The sequence below is a fragment of the Heptranchias perlo genome, chromosome 13 (assembly GCF_035084215.1).
Source record: "Heptranchias perlo isolate sHepPer1 chromosome 13, sHepPer1.hap1, whole genome shotgun sequence".
In the NCBI taxonomy this organism is placed as follows: domain Eukaryota; kingdom Metazoa; phylum Chordata; class Chondrichthyes; order Hexanchiformes; family Hexanchidae; genus Heptranchias; species Heptranchias perlo.
In genome coordinates this window covers 66,478,765-66,495,319 of record NC_090337.1, presented here as the reverse complement: position 1 = coordinate 66,495,319, position 16,555 = coordinate 66,478,765, and the positions used below count along the sequence as shown (strand labels likewise).

General features: G+C 46.5%; 1 protein-coding gene across 1 annotated transcript; it reads left to right on the top strand.

The window, feature by feature from the left end:
* dtymk (deoxythymidylate kinase (thymidylate kinase)) lies at positions 1–15,107 on the top strand. Its single transcript, XM_067995639.1, has 5 exons — positions 1–244; positions 5,110–5,218; positions 7,226–7,316; positions 11,880–12,077; positions 13,764–15,107. The coding sequence occupies exons 1-5, from the start codon at positions 115–117 to the stop codon at positions 13,872–13,874; spliced, it is 639 nt and encodes a 212-aa protein (XP_067851740.1). The 5' UTR covers positions 1–114; the 3' UTR covers positions 13,875–15,107.
* Positions 15,108–16,555: the final 1,448 nt, after the last annotated feature.

Here is a 16,555-nt window from a genome sequence, read left to right as displayed (position 1 = left end):
GTTGCTCTCGGGAGGCGGCAGCAGCAGCAGCAGCAGAGATTCGGTACCCGATGCCGTAGACGGCAGCAGTTCGGGCTGCAGGCCGGTGGTTGGGACTCTCGATCCACGGTGCTAATGGCGGCCAAGCGGGGAACTCTGATCGTGATGGAGGGGATGGATCGGGCCGGCAAAAGCACCCAGTGCAGGAGGCTGCAGGAAGCGCTGCAGAAGCAAGGCCGGGCCGCCGAGGTGCTGCGCTTCCCGGGTAAGGGTTTGGGGCCTGGGCTTTATGATCGAACTTAGTTCCGATCCCGCGCTGTCCTGGCACCGCCTCTTGGGAATGGTCTCCATACCCCCTGCCCCCCCCCCGGCCGCTGCCTGTACCCCCTACTCCCCCCCCCCCCCACTCCAGGCCGCTGCCTGTACCCCCTACTCCCCCCCCCACTCCAGGCCGCTGCCTGTACCCCCTACTCCCCCCCCCACTCCAGGCCGCTGCCTGTACCCCCTACTCCCCCCCCCCCCACTCCAGGCCGCTGCATGTACCCCCTACTCCCCCCCCCCCCCCACTCCAGGCCGCTGCCTGTACCCCCTACTCCCCCCCCCCCCCCACTCCAGGCCGCTGCCTGTACCCCCTACTCCCCCCCCCCACTCCAGGCCACTGCCTGTACCCCCTACTCCCCCCCCCCCCACTCCAGGCCGCTGCCTGTACCCCCTACTCCCCCCCCCCACTCCAGGCCGCTGCCTGTACCCCCTACTCCCCCCCCCACTCCAGGCCGCTGCCTGTACCCCCTACTCCCCCCCCACTCCAGGCCGCTGCATGTACCCCCTACTCCCCAGGCCGCTGCCTGTACTCCCCACCCCCCCAGGCCGCTGCCTGTACCCCCTACTCCCCACCCCCCCAGGCCGCTGCATGTACCACCCTACTCCCCCCCCCCCCCCCCCCACTCCAGGCCGCTGCCTGTACCCCCTGCCCCCCCCGGCCGCTGCCTGTACCCCCTACTACCCCCCCCCCCCACTCCAGGCCGCTGCATGTACCCCCTACTCCCCACCCCCCCAGGCCGCTGCCTGTACCCCCTACTCCCCACCCCCCCAGGCCGCTGCCTGTACCCCCTACTCCCCACCCCCCCCAGGCCGCTGCATGTACCCCCCTACTCCCCCCCCCCCCCCCCACTCCAGGCCGCTGCCTGTACCCCCTACTCCCCACCCCCCCAGGCCGCTGCCTGTACCCCCTACTCCCCACCCCCCCCCCGGCCGCTGCCTGTACCCCCTACTCCCCCCCCCCCCCCACTCCAGGCCGCTGCCTGTACCCCCTACTCCCCACCCCCCCAGGCCGCTGCCTGTACCCCCTACTCCCCACCCCCCCAGGCCGCTGCCTGTACCCCCTACTCCCCACCCCCCCAGGCCGCTGCCTGTACCCCCTACTCCCCACCCCCCCAGGCCGCTGCCTGTACCCCCTACTCCCCACCCCCCCAGGCCGCTGCCTGTACCCCCTACTCCCCACCCCCCCAGGCCGCTGCCTGTACCCCCTACTCCCCACCCCCCCAGGCCGCTGCCTGTACCCCCTACTCCCCACCCCCCCAGGCCGCTGCCTGTACCCCCTACTCCCCACCCCCCCAGGCCGCTGCCTGTACCCCCTACTCCCCCCCCCCCCCCCAGGCCGCTGCTGTACCCCCTACTCCCCACCCCCCTCCAGGATGCTGCCTGTACCCCCTACTCCCCACCCCCCTTTCCAGGCCGCTGCCTGTACCCCCTGCTCCCCAACCCCCCTTCCAGGCCGCTGCCTGTACCCCCTGCTCCCCCCCCCACTCCAGGCCGCTGCCTGTACCCCCCTGCTCCCCAACCCCCCTTTCAGGCCTGTACCGACTGATTCCATTCCATGGACCCTGCCCTGGCGGTTTTGGGCAATTTGTTTATTTTGAGTTTTCTTCTCTCCAGTCCCCTCCTTTCCTGAAAGAACTAACTTTCAGAGACATCTCGAGGATTTCATTTTCACATCGTTCACCTGAGGAAGGAGGAAGCCTCCGAAAGCTTGTGAATTTAAAATAAAATTGCTGGACTATAACTTGGTGTTGTAAAATTGTTTACAATTTTCAGAGACAGGGCATTGAACCTGAGATCTCCCTGGTCTCTGTGGCCCTGTATTGTTTAACATAATTCCAGCTGCAAAATAAATTATAATCAAATATTCCATTGGGATTTATTTATAAAATGCGATTGACATACTCATGATGGTAAAGCTACTCACTTTGTGAACGTTTAAACCTTGTAAACTATATTTTTATTATTACTCTTGCGTCTAGCACATGTCACATTTGTACCTGGTTGGTAAATTTCTTCACAAAAACTGCAACAAATGATTACGTAGGTATGGAATGTACCAATGAAGACTTTTATTTCTGTAGAGCTCTTTACCTCCAGGGAGATGTTTTATGTTGTGGAAAAGCTACAAACATCAAGCAGGAGAGGAGGAGGCAAAGATGAAGTTGCGGACACCAAGGGGATGATGGAAGATAAGGGTTTTGAAGGAGTTTTTCATTTTCCTCACAGATTCCTGCAGCATATTGGGATGTTTTTCAATGTTAAAGGCGCTATTATAAATTTGAAAGCAGGGACCGAGTTGAAAAGGCAGTGGGATCTAGGCAGGGAGTATCAGAGGACAGGAATTTAGTGGCTGAACAAGATGTTACCAGTGGTGGAACAGAGAACAGGCCAGGGTCAGAGGAGCAAGAGAGATCGTTTAGGTAGGTGGGTGACATTATGTAGTGATTTGAAAGCGAGGACATGAATTTTGAAATCAACTCACTGGAGCACGGGGAGCCAGTGGATCTGGGAGAGGGCAAGTGTGATGGGAATGCAGTGCAGGCCCGGATTATAAAGAGAGAGCAAAGAGAGCGCGGCGAGAGCGGAGACCCGTGGGTGTAAAGAGAGAGCGGAGACCCAGATATAATATATGGTATATAATCCCTTATCCTTGGTATAATTGTAGTAAATCTCCTCTGCACCCTCTCCATCTGCTCCTTTTAGGAACTGGAGTAACCCATTCAGCCCCTCGAGCCTGCTCCGCCATGCAATTAGATCATGGCTTATCTGTACCTCTACCCCAACACCCACCTTTGTTCCATATCCCTTGATACCCTGACCTAACAAAAATCTATCGATCTCAGTCTTGGAAGCTCCAATTGACCCCCTAGCATCCACAGCCTTTTGGGGGAGAGAGTTCCAGATTTCAACTACCCTTTGCATGAAAAAGTGCTTCCTGACATCACCCCCTGAATGGCCTAGTTCTACTTTTAAGATTACGCTTCCTAGTTCTTGATTCCCCACCAGAGGAAATAGTTTCTATCTACCCTAGCTAGATAAACACATGAGGGAGAAAGGAATAGAAAGATATGTTGATGGGGTTAGATGAAGTAGGGTGGGAAGAGGCTCGTGTAGAGCACAAACACTGACATCGACCTATTGGGCCGAATGGCCTGTTTCTGTGCTGTACATTCTGTGTAATTTTATAAAGAAAGCATGGCGAGAGCTCTCTTTATAGAATTACATAGAGGGCAGGTGTGATGAGAGTGCAGGGCTGGGCGTGGGGGAGGACCGGGCTGGGTGTACGGGCGGAGCTCAGCGTGGGCCGGGGGTGATGGGAGTCCAGGACTGGGTGTGGATGATGTGGGTGAGGAAACTAAGCTCAAGTGTGAGCAGTACGCTAAGGTTGTGTATTCTGGGTTCGTGCAGAGGTGTGAGAGGGGGACTTGGATCGAGCCCCTAGAGATACCAAGGGATCCAAAATAGATGGATTTGATTTTGTTAATATTAAGCTGGAGGAAATGTTGGCTTATCGAAGTCTGTTGTTGGACTGGCGTTTGCAGAGTGTAGTCCGTGGACGAATGGAGGAGGTGGATCTGAGTGTTATACGTGTGGAAGTTGATCCTTTGCTTCTGCTTGATGTTGTCAAAAGGTTGCATGTAAATGGTGAAGAAGAGGGAGTTAAGGATGGACTCCTTGGGTCCACTGCAGGGGACAATGCAGGCAGAGGAGGAATGGCTTTTAGAAGCGATATAGTGACTGCGTTACAACAGGTATGAGCAGAACTAGGAGCATTGCCATGGAGAGGAACTTTGAAGGAGGATGTAATGATCAGCAGTGTTGTGAGATCGAGCAGGTTGAGGATGAAGTCACGGTCACACAGTATTTGTGACTGAGGCGTATTGGAGGGTCTTGAATGAGGAGTGTTGTTGCAAGGCATTCCAGGACTTCTGAAGAAGAAGCTTGGAGGTAGGGCAGTAGTTGAAGAGAATGGAGGGGTTGGGTGAGTTAAGAAGGGGTAATAAGTGCAGTTTTGAAAGAGGAGGGGGCTCCCGGTGCTAGGGAATAGAGGATGATGTCAGCAAGAATGGGCCTGAGGAAGTGATGTTGGGTGGAAGTGAGAGGATTGAGGGAACAGATGGTAGGATTAATTGATTAGTGTGCTCAAAGTTCAGGGAAAAATGATGGAGAAACAGCAGCAGATAGAATTGATGAGGGCTTCGTGGGTGGACAACAGGAGGGAGAGCTGGGAATTGAGGGACAGGCAGCAGGAATGCAAGGTGGAGTTGGGGGTTGTGGAGGAGGGATGACGGAAGAGGTGGAGCTGGGACTTTCTCCTGCTCACCATTGATGACCTCAGAGCAGAAAGAAGCTTGAGGTGGTCGTTAGATCTAGCGGTGGAACTGCCAGGTGCGTTCGAGTTTACAGCCTGTAGATATAAAGCTGTGGAGGTGTATGTTATTACTAGGGCAAAGGTGGAGATGGGAAAAGACAAGGGCACCACAGATAGAGGTGAGATAGATGTGAAGAAGATGTTGGTTTCATCACACCTGAAGTGACTGGAGGGGAAGGTCAAAATTAATCGGAAAAGGGGAAGAGGAAAAAGTTTTCCGATCCTGAACTGCTTTTGTTTTTCAATTATTGCTTTAAATGACCTAGAATTCCATCCTGTTACATAACAAATCCAATCACAGGCTTCTTGGGCATTAATAGTAGCTGAGTAATTTGTACTTGCTGGAGATACAGTCTGTGCATCGCCACCTGTGGGAATATCGCTGAATAAGAACATAGCACCGGGACATCCCTGACTTGTGCCTCGTTTGGTTTCAGACAGAGGGACTGAAATTGGAAAGCTGATCAGCTCATACCTGGAGAAGAAGAATAACCTGGATGATCACACCGTGCACCTGCTCTTTGCGGCCAACAGATGGGAACGAGTGTAAGGGACTTTTAAGGTGCTTTGTGTAAGAACATCAATGTGAAGGCGAGGGCAATGGTCTCTTTCTGATGGGGAGTAGATGTTGCAGTGCTTTAGGTGTGGGTTAGTGGTACAGCTGCTCAGAGACTGGTCTCCACAAATAGTATACTGTCCGATGGATGGCTAGATATATATATATTCATTGGACAAATAGTGTAAATGAATGTATATATAAAATATATTAAAGAAATAGTGTAACATTTTTTATATATATATAGAAGAAATAGGGTAAAAGTTATATATATATTATAAAAATATATACTAATTTGACAGTGTAAATGTTTATTTATATATATATATATATATATATATATATTACACACATTTCCATCCCTTCATGATATAACTGATTTGAGTTTCCAATCAGAAACCTGCAGCACACGAGGATTCAGTAAAGATTCAGTGAGGAGATGCATTCAATTAAATGAAAATTTTTCACCTCTATTGCAAATTGTGGAGAACTGTTACTTTAGACTAAAGATAAATAGATTTAAGGCATTGGTAGCAAATAACATTGGAGGGAGTCTACCATTAGTGAAATTAACAGTTTTTGTCACCATCCTATTCAACGTTAGCTTCTGAAGTAAACTAGAATTGAACTCAAATTACCCTGGCATAGTGTAATAATCATTTATCAATTTCCATATTTCATATTTATGAATTAAGTAATTCTGACACAGATCATGTAATACTGTTATTAACGATCCTTCTATAATTGTGCTTAAAATATACTTTCCAATCACATTGTAATCAAAACAATGAAGTTGATTTAAATTATTTTGTACAACTGCTATCCAAAAGCCCTCAGTTGCCCCAAGGATTGTCTCTCTCTATCTTTGTCTTTTGCCTCCCTCAGTTCAGGTTCTTCATGACCAAATTGCTCCCTGCCTTACACAGAGGCAGCCAAAACTAATGAGACCTGCAAGATGTACAATTGTAATGCAATAATTTGTTAAACCCCGATGAGGATTCAATGGGGTGGGGGGGGGGGGGGGGGGGGAGAGGAGCTTAAACTGTTCCCTATCCCCAAATTCACACTGACTGATTCCACAACTGTTTTGTATTTCTGACTCAATTTAAAAATTCTGATTGCACACGATTTATTTCTGTTTGAATCAGAGTCATTAAGCTGATCCCATCAGATAATTTCTAATAAAATATAACGAGACTGGTCTGCTCAATCCTAGTGCAACTTAAGGATCCTATTTCATAAATTTTGTAAATTTATCAGCCAATATAACATTAAATTGTTACAATTAATCTATTATTTTGTACATTTGTTCTGTTTGTTATTTACCCTGAATAATGTTTTCTAAAAAGATGTTCTATTCAAAGTAGTGATTTTTTTTTACGGTGGCACACACAGCCTTTATATCGGTGCACAAACATAAACTCATACCGCACGTGGCCGAAAAAAATTAGAGGGAACATTGCCCATCACCCCTGTGCTCGCTGACCTACATTGGCTCCCGGTCTGGGAATGCCTCAGTTTTAAAATTATGATCCTTGTTTTCAAATCCCTCCATGGCCTCGCCCCTCTTTAATCTCCTCCAGCCCTAAAACCCTCTGAGATCTCTGCGCTCCTCCAATTCTGGTCTCTTGTGCATCTCCGATTTTAATCACTCTACCATCGGCAGCCCTGCCTTCAGCTGCCTAGGTCCTAAGTTCTGGAATTCCCTCCCTAAACCTCTCCGTCTCTGTACCCCTCTCTCCTCCTTTAAGACGCTCCTTAAAACCTACCTCTTTGACTAAGCTTTTGGTCACCTGTCCTAATATCTCCTTATGTGGCTCAGTGTCAAATGTTGTTTGATAATCGCTCCTGTGAAACACCTTGGGACGTTTTACTACGTTAAAGGCGCTATATAAATGTAAGTTGTTGTTGAAATACTTCTGTTTGATGTGGATTTCCTGGCAAAGTGGATTGTGCTTAATGCATTGACATATTATTCCCTTGTTCCTGTGTTCCAGGCCACTGATTAGGGAGAAGTTACTGCAAGGGGTCACTCTGATCCTGGATAGATATGCATTTTCTGGCGTTGCATTCACAAGTGCGAAACCAGTAAGTATAACAAAACTGATCAAAATAGTATTTTGAGCTGTAAGGCGGATGAACAATAAATCCATAAATTATCTAAACCGGTTTTAGTCAAAGGGTATCAGATACATCGTTCTCCTTTTTCCTGACAGGTACAACATCAGAGAACTGGGTTGGAATTAACCTCTTATGTTTTAAGATTGATAAGGTGCCTTTATTAACTTACCTTTTGAGCTGGAAATACACAGCATCTGTAGTGACAAAAGATAGATTAGGACCCTTCAGGTGCGTAACCTTCAGAACTGAAGGCTGAGCGATAAATAGACATTTTAGTGGGGTTTGGAAAAATGGAGAGAAAAGCAGGGGGTGGGGGGGAATAGGGGGAGAGAATCGAACGATATAACCATCATAGAGGGGAATTAATTAGTTGAATGACCTGCAATTTGCTTAACAGAAAACTGTTAGATCTGTTAGGTCTTCATTTGGGGGATGGAAAGACATAAAAAAGACAAAAGTATGTGCAAATAGTTAAAGAAAGACTTGCATTTATATAGCACCTTTCACAACCTCAGGATGTCCCAAAGTGCTTTACAGCCAATGAAGTACTTTTGAAGTGTAATCACTGTTGTAATATAGGAAATGTGGCAGCCAATTTGCGCACAGCAAGCTCCCACAAACAGCAATGAGATAAATGATCAGATAATTTTTTTTAAGTGATGTTGGTTGAGGGATAAATATTGGGACACTGGGGTGAATGCAAATAGTGCCATGGGATCTTTTATGTCCACCTGAGAAGGCAGATGTGGCCTCGGGTAAGAGGGTGAAAAAAACGCATGCAAGGCCCACACAAACGAACAAGGGGAGAAAATGGTGGAAATTTTATTGGTTGGGTCGCTGTTCAAGAGAAATGGGGGCCCCAGAGACTCTGTTAGTGAAGGATGGAGGTGAAGCAGGATTGTATATCCATGGTGAAAAGGAGAGGATTAGAGCCAGAGAACAATCTAGATTAGAGGAAATTAGTTTGGTGAGACAGGAACAGGCTGGTCATTAATTAACACTGCTTTATTTAACAACATCAATAAGACAATTAACACCAACACATGGTTAAGCATTGAGTACATAAAGTATCTAGAGATATGTGTGTGAGTATAATATATAATCTGATGTTTTAGTGTATATGATAAATAATTGTATAATTATATCTCAGTATCTCGGCATTAGCTGGGTTTTGCCTTCCATCGGTATCACAAATGTCCAACAGTACCGTGCAGTTTAGCGAGGTTAGGCATTTACTCTGAGTATGTCACTGGTAGATTTCCAGCAATCTAGTGTTTATGCTATGGCTCAGGGATATGAACGTAGACATACAACTTTGTACTTGAGATTGGGTGTGTTGGAGCTAATCACTTCTGCCACCCATCAGGATGCTGAGATTATCCTTGGGGGGAGAGGGGATGCATGTGACAAGTTGCTATCCGTAGCGATTATCTTCTTTCTTTGGTCATTGTCTCCTCCTGGATTAAATAACCTGGTACATATGCATTTCTCTGTGTTGTTAAATTGCTATTTTACTCTTGCACTGTGCTCAAAGACTTGAGCTATTGACTCACAGTTCTGTTCGATTAAAACCTTTAACCTTTCTTGTCCTACAACTTTCGCTTGATACTTGCTCGGAAGACCTGCTTCTAAGCAATTTACATTTTCCTTTATCCTCCTAACCTTTCCAAAATAGTTCTACCATCTTCTCAAAACCTTCTCATTTGGATGTACAAAACGTGACCTTTTATTATAGTATGTTCAGCCCATCATGCCTGTGCCGGCTCTTTGAAAGACCTATCCAATTAGTCCCATTCCCCTGCTCTTTCCCCATAGCCCTGTAAATTTTTCCCCTTCAAGTGTTTATTTAATTCCCTGTTGATAGTTACTAGTGAATCTGTTTCCACCACCCTTTCAGGCAGTGCATTCCAGATCATTACAAGGTTCACTCGGTTAATCCCGGGGATGAGGGGGTGGACATATGAGGAGAGGTTGAGTAAATTGGGACTCTACTCATTGGAGTTCAGAAGAATGAGAGGCGATCTTATTGAAACATATAAGATTGTGAAGGGGCTTGATCGGGTGGATGCGGTAAGGATGTTCCCAAGGATGGGTGAAACTAGAACTAGGGGGCATAATCTTAGAATAAGGGGCTGCTCTTTCAAAACTGAGATGAGGAGAAACTTCTTCACTCAGAGGGTAGTAGGTCTGTGGAATTTGCTGCCCCAGGAAGCTGTGGAAGCTACATCATTAAATAAATTTAAAACAGAAATAGACAGTTTCCTAGAAGTAAAGGGAATTAGGGGTTACGGGGAGCGGGCAGGAAATTGGACATGAATTTAGATTTGAGGTTAGGATCAGATCAGCCATGATCTTATTGAATGGCGGAGCAGGCTCGAGGGGCCGATTGGCCTACTCCTGCTCCTATTTCTTATGTTCTTATGTAACTCGTTGCTTAAAAAATGTTTCCTCTGGTTCTTTTGCCAATCACATCTATGTCCTCTGGTTACCGACCCTTCTGCCACTGGAAGCAGTTTTTCCTTATTTATTCTATTAAAGCCGTTCATGATTTTGAACATGCCCCTTAATCTTCTTTGCTCTAAGGATGACAACCCCAGTTTCTCCAGTCTCTGCACATAACTGAAGTCCCTCATCCCTGGTACCATTCTAGTAAATCTCTTTTGCACTCTCTCTAAGGCCTTGACATCCTTCCTCAAGTGCGGTGCCCAGAGTTGAATACAATAGTCCACCTGAGGCCTAACCAGTGATTTATAAAAAATTAGCATAACTTCCTTGCTTTTGTACTCTATGCCTCTATTAATAAAGCCCAGGATCCCATATGCTTTTTTAGTGGCCTCCTCAACTTGTCCTGCCACCTTCAAAGACTTGTGTACATACACCCCCAGGTCTCTCTGTTCCTGCACTCCCTTTAAAATTGTATCATTTACTTTATATTGCCTCTCCTCATTCTTCCTACCAAAATGTATTACAGCACCCCCAGATCCCTCTGCTCTTGCATCTCCTTCAAAATAGTATCGTTTGGATTATACTGCTCCATGTTGTTCCTCCCAAAGTGTATCACTTCACACTTATCAACATTAAATTTCATCTGCCATGTGTCTGCCCATTTCACCAGTCTGACTATGTCCTCTTGAAGTCTGTTGCTATCCTCCACATTGTTTACTACATTTCTGAGTTTCGTGTCATCTGCAAACTGTGAAATTATACCATCTATGCCCAAGTCCAGGTCATTAATATACATCAAAAAGAGCAGTGGTCCTAATACTGACCCCTGAGGAGCACCACCGTATACTCCCTCCAGTCTGAAAAACAACCATTCACCACTACTCTCTGTCCCCTAGCCAATTTTGTATCCACATTGCCACTGTCCCTTTAATCCCATGGGCTTTAATTTTGCTAGCAAGTCTATTTGTAATTTATCTACACAAAGTTCCATTTCAGTGTGCTTCATTATTATTAATGCAAGCAAATTAATTCATTTTGTACATTGATTATTCTAAGTTGCCATTCAGCTGCACAGATACGTCAGGTTTTAATTTGTTAGACCAAGGCCAGACTCCTTGGATAGTTCACTCATTTCCTATTCCAGGACACAAATTAGAATAAGAAAGACATCTTTTCTGATCTAGTATTCAAGGTTCCACATGTACGCTGACGACACCCAGCTCTACCTCACCATCACCTCTCTCAACCCCTCCACTGCCCCTGTGCTGTCAGACTGGTTGTCCGACATCTAATCCTGGATGAGCTGCAGTTTCCTTCAGTTGAATCTTTGGCCCCCACCACAAACTCCATTTCCTCGCCAATAATTCCATCTTCCTCCCTGGCCCCTGTCTCTGGTTGAACCAGACTGTTTGCAACATCGGTGTCTCATTTGGCCCTAAACTGAGCTTACGACCCCATATCCTCTCCATCACAAAGACAGTCAACTTCCACCTCCTTAACATAGCCATACCTCAACTGCTGAAACCCTCATCAAAGCTTTTGTTACTTTCAGTCTCAACTATTCCAATACACACTTGGCCGGCCTCCCATCTTCCACCCTCTGTAAACTTCAAGTCATCCAAATCTCTACTGCTGTATTCCATCTCGCACAAAGTCCTGTTCACCCATCACCCCTGTGCTTGCTGACCTACATTGGTTCCCAGGTGTCCAATGCCTCCAATTTAAAATTCTCATTCTTGTGTTCAAATCCCTCCATGGCCCACCCCCCCCCCCCCCCCCCCCTGCCATCTCTGTAACCTCCTCCAGCCTTACAACCCTCCGAGATCTGTGTTCCTCCAACTCTGGCCTCTTATGTATTCCCCACTTCCTTCTCCCCACCATGCCTGAAGACGTGGGTTCAAGTTCCACTTGCACACCTGTGACACCCAGCTCTACCTCTCCTCCACCTCTCCTGAACCCTCCATTGCCAAGCGTCGTTACTGTCCACCCGCCTGTAACAGCTCAAAGAAAGGTGTTTTATTTTATCAATTTTAATGCTAATCATCTCTCCTTGACTAATGCTGCTTGAACTGCTTCCTCAAATAGGATTTCACATTGGAGTGGTGCAAACAGCCAGACGTTGGTATTCCGAAGCCAGATGTAATCCTGTTCCTTCATCTCAACCCACTGGCAGCTGTGAAGCGAGGGGGCTTTGGCAATGAGCGGTATGAAGACCTTGCCTTCCAAAAGCTGGTGCTTCAACAGTTTGGAGAACTGATGAAAGACGAGAGCCTAAACTGGAAGGTATGGGAACGGTGTCTCTAATGGGCCACAGTATTACAAAGGAAAAGGGGGAGTGTTGAAAGGAGCAGGTGAAATAATTGGGTGGGGATGGGTTGGTGAGAGGTATTCAGGGGCTGTCACAGACGGGCTTTCTTCTGAAAGCACTTTCCACTACATTGGTTAAGAGAGGTTTATCAGGCTTATAGCCTGTATGATAATGGTTTATAAAGACCAAGCAAGTTAAAGGAATGGTGACATCTAATGCTGTGGGGTTTATTAATGTTTTACCAGAAACCTGTCTCGGTCAGAGCCAAAGTTCACTCCTGTAAGTGTTGCCCAGGGATTGAATAGAAACCTTTAGCTCACAGGAATGGGCTCCTGCTAATTCCAGTTCTCCTTTCCTTTAAATACAGGAGGAGCAAAAACTCTTACCAGTGCAATTTAGGCTGTAAACTAAGAATCAGATTTGTTAAAAGTAAAAAGTGGTCAGCAGTGGAAGCTCAAAAGGGCAGATTTCATGATCCTGGAACTAAAACAATAAAAATTATGACACTTCGCTAAGTCTGGTTACTACCATCAAATGCTGGAGCAGCATTATACAATGCAGCAGCAAAAGTCCATGAGCTTTTATCTAACCCTGTTTCCAGAATTTTTCTGTTTTTGTTTGATTTCCAGCAGCTGCAGTATTTTATTTTTTATTTTGTGGTGTCTGGCTGGATTTAGCCTGACAACCTCATAATAGATGCTAAACTGAAATCCATTCACACCTGATTCCAAGCACCTTTTATCTTAGTTGACTAACTTCAGAAGAAAGCAAGAAAGAGAGGGTTGTCCTATGAGGAGAGATTGAGTAGAATGGGCCTATACCTTCTCTGGAGTTTAGAAGAATGAGAGGTGATCTCATTGAAACATATAAGATTATGAGGTGCTTGACAGGGTAGATGCTGAGAGGTTGTTTCCCCTGGCTGGAGAGTCTAGAGTTAGGTGGCATAGTCTCAGGATAAGGGGTCGGCCATTTAGGACTGAGATATGGAGACATTTCTTCACTCAGGGTGGTGAATCTTTGGAATTCTCTACCCCAGAGGGCTGTGGATACTGAGTCGTTGAGTATATTCAAGGCTGGGATAGATTGATTGATTTTTGGACTCTAGGGGAATCAAGGGATATGGGGATCGGGCTGGAAATTAGAGTTGAGGTCGAAGATCAGCCATGATCTTACTGAATGGCGAAGCAGGCTCGAGGGGCCGTATGGCCTACTCCTAGTTCTTATGTTCTGTCTCCACAGAAACTGTAAGAGGGTTTGCTGCCCAGTAATGAGTCTTCTCCCTTCAAAAGATTCTAGGGCTACGTATCAGACAGGGTTAAATGTGAATGCTGTTTACAGTAAATCCAGCAAAGTGGCTGAAATACAGTGCATTCCCGAAGGCCTTTATATGTTTAAAAAAAACCGAAGGTTTCTGATCTGACAAATTCAAGAAAAAAAAATGGATTGGTGAATGGGGGACGATGAAATGGTGGTCGTACTGACAGGACCCAGGCTCTCTTTCCCCCCCCCCCCCCCACCGAGGGCCCGGACTCTCTCTCTCACCCCCACCCCCCACCCGAGGGCCCAGACCCTGTAGCCTATCCTCTGGTTGGATGACGGTTCAGTTACTCTCATTATTACACATTTCACTTGCAGAATTTCCTTTTTTTTATATAAAACAGGTGTTAGATGCTTCTCAAAGTATTGAAGATTTACACCAGGAGATAATGTCTAAGGTGAAGAAAACCATAGAAAAAGCAGGGGAGGAGCCGATTGGAGAACTTTGGAAATAAGATTCTTCTTTCTTGCGCAGACGGTGAGAGATTTGGGGGACATGGCGGATTTTACTTATCACTCTCCCCATTCAACTCCGGTTTCCAGATTCACCTGTTGTATTCCACTACCTACCGCTGTTGAAGGACTTGATTCTGACGTCTAGCCTTTCTTTTAAAGAAAGGGGGATATTCAACTGGGACAGTGTTATCTCTTTTTATAAAAGCCATTGTAATCCAATAATATATTTTAAAAATAATCAAACTGAACATCTGTAATTCAGTGGTCACAAATCATCCACCTCCCATTTTCTCCAACCCTCTCCTGACAGGTGCTGCAGTGCCATTTCTCCTGTTCCACTTCACTTTAGCCGTCTTGATGTGTGAGCATGGATTCTGATTGTTATGCAGCTGATCTAGCACAGGGTTAGGTGCTTCACAGCTGGGTCCGATCCTCCATCCACCCCACTGCCCAGTCCTGAATCCCAGATAGCAACGAGGAGCAGGTACTCCAGCTTCAAACCTGGATTAAGAATTCTTGGAGCCCTGTACTCCGAGAACATTTGTGTGCCCTCCCCTCCATCTTGGGCCCCGCGCCCCTTGCTCTCCCTCCCAGTCCCGTGCCCCTTCCACCTCCCTCTCCCTCCCGGCGCCGCTCTCCCCGATGTACTCTGCACCCCCGAGCACCGTTCCCACAAGACGATTCTGCCTGGGTCCTGCAGGCCCATGTGTTAATCCACCCCTGCCTAGTTTGCATGTTTTCTCCGTGTGCGTAAAGGGGATCGGGCTCCACTGTGAGGCCCCAGCTCTTATTGCTCGGGTCCTGGCAATACTTGTCTGAGCCCCCACACAAGATCACGTAGGTAAGGGGAGCAGTGTTGCTGGTGCCAGTGTGGGAACACTGAGTAAGTGGCAGTAACAGCACTGCTGGTGAGCTGAGAGCAGCTGAGTAGAGACCAGTTACTAATAATTCCTACATGGCATATTGTTCTCTATCCACTGAACCTGCTCTAGTGGGCCCAACAATCCCTAGCCCATGTACAGTGCTGGCTGACTGTCTGGGCCTGATACCCGATGGTTAGAGATCTTGCAACACTGTCTGAGCTTACACATGAGAAAAGACCATATGGACAAGATAGTGAAGGGCTGCCAACACCTGGGGGACTGGCATTTGTGAGATCGTGTTCCAGTACTCAGGAGTACGGAATCTTACAACACCAGGTTATAATCCAACAGTTTTATTTGAAAATCACAAGCTTTCGGAGATTATCTCCTTCGTCAGGTGAGTCACTCACTCACCTGACGAAGGGGATAATCTCCGAAAGCTTGTGATTTTCAAATAAAACTGTTGGACTATAACCTGGTGTTGTAAGATTCCTTACATTTGTCCACCCCAGTACTCAGGAGGAGGAGGAAGGAAATTGGGGGAGGTACAAGTTTGTGTATTTTGATTTTCACTCCACAGTAAACCATGTAACATTCCGGATCGATTAATTTTATTACAGAAACATGTTTTACTTCCAGTCACCGGTGACACTCGTTTTGAATGTGGTTTTTGTGAATATAGTCATCCTGATTCTTAAGTAAAGGTGTCCCATTCTATGTGGATCACTGCCAGCTCTGAGTATCTCCTCCTTTTATACAGACAAAGGGCTAACGTTTCCTCGAAAGAGGCAGACTTTGCAACCGAAGACACAGACTGGAGTGGATTGACCTTTTATGTTGTGTTTTGGGGTGAACAAATGGCAGGAATATGGCTGTCCAGTACCTTCATTCCAGGCTTTAAAGGCATCAGTGGAGTTGGAATTCACTGACACAAACGTTTAACACATCTGTACCCATCGTGCTTTCCTTCCCATGACTTTTCAATCCTGTTCACATAGCCTGTTACTAGGGAGTGTGGCTAATTGCTGATAATGTATTTCCCTTGTGTTGTGCTCAAGCACTTCACTGTTGAAATGCAGAAGTGTTGTGGATCTCCACCTGATACAAACTTACAACATTTAGGTTTTAATCAAAATGGACATGCAGCAAGGATTCAGCTCATTGTACCAATGCACAGTGATGGTAAATTATCTTTATACAACATGTACTCAGACGAGGCTATAAGCATGTTTCCATGTTACATTATTTAATTCCAAATGTAATGTTTTTGCTTTATCTTGGGCCAAATCTTGCTGGAAAAATAATGGTGCATCGACACGCCATTCTCAATGTGTAAATCGTCCAGTGAGCTCAGGGGATGAAGAGATTCGCCCTGAGTTGTGAATCTCCAGAACCTGCTGGTCAATTTACACCACTCCACCGGTTGCTTCCCACAAACAGCATCTCATCCTTCCCGGATTTTCACATTAATTGCCCGTTAAACACTCTGCACGGCTTGAGGAAAAACTTTTTTACACAGCGAGTAGTTATGATCTGGAATGCACTGCCTGAAAACTGGAAACAGATTCAATTGTGGCTTTCAAAAAGGAATTGGATAAATACTTAAAGGGAAAAAATTTGCAGGGCTATGGGACTAACTGGATTGCTCTTACAAAGAGCTGACACAGGCTCAATGGGCCAAATGGCTGCCTCCTGTGTTGTAACCATTCTATGATTCTATGCTGAAAGTTGTGGCCGGTAATTAAGAGTGCAAGTGCTCTTTTAACAATGTGATAATTGTTAATGCAATGTCAATCAATCTCTCTGACCCAGAAAAT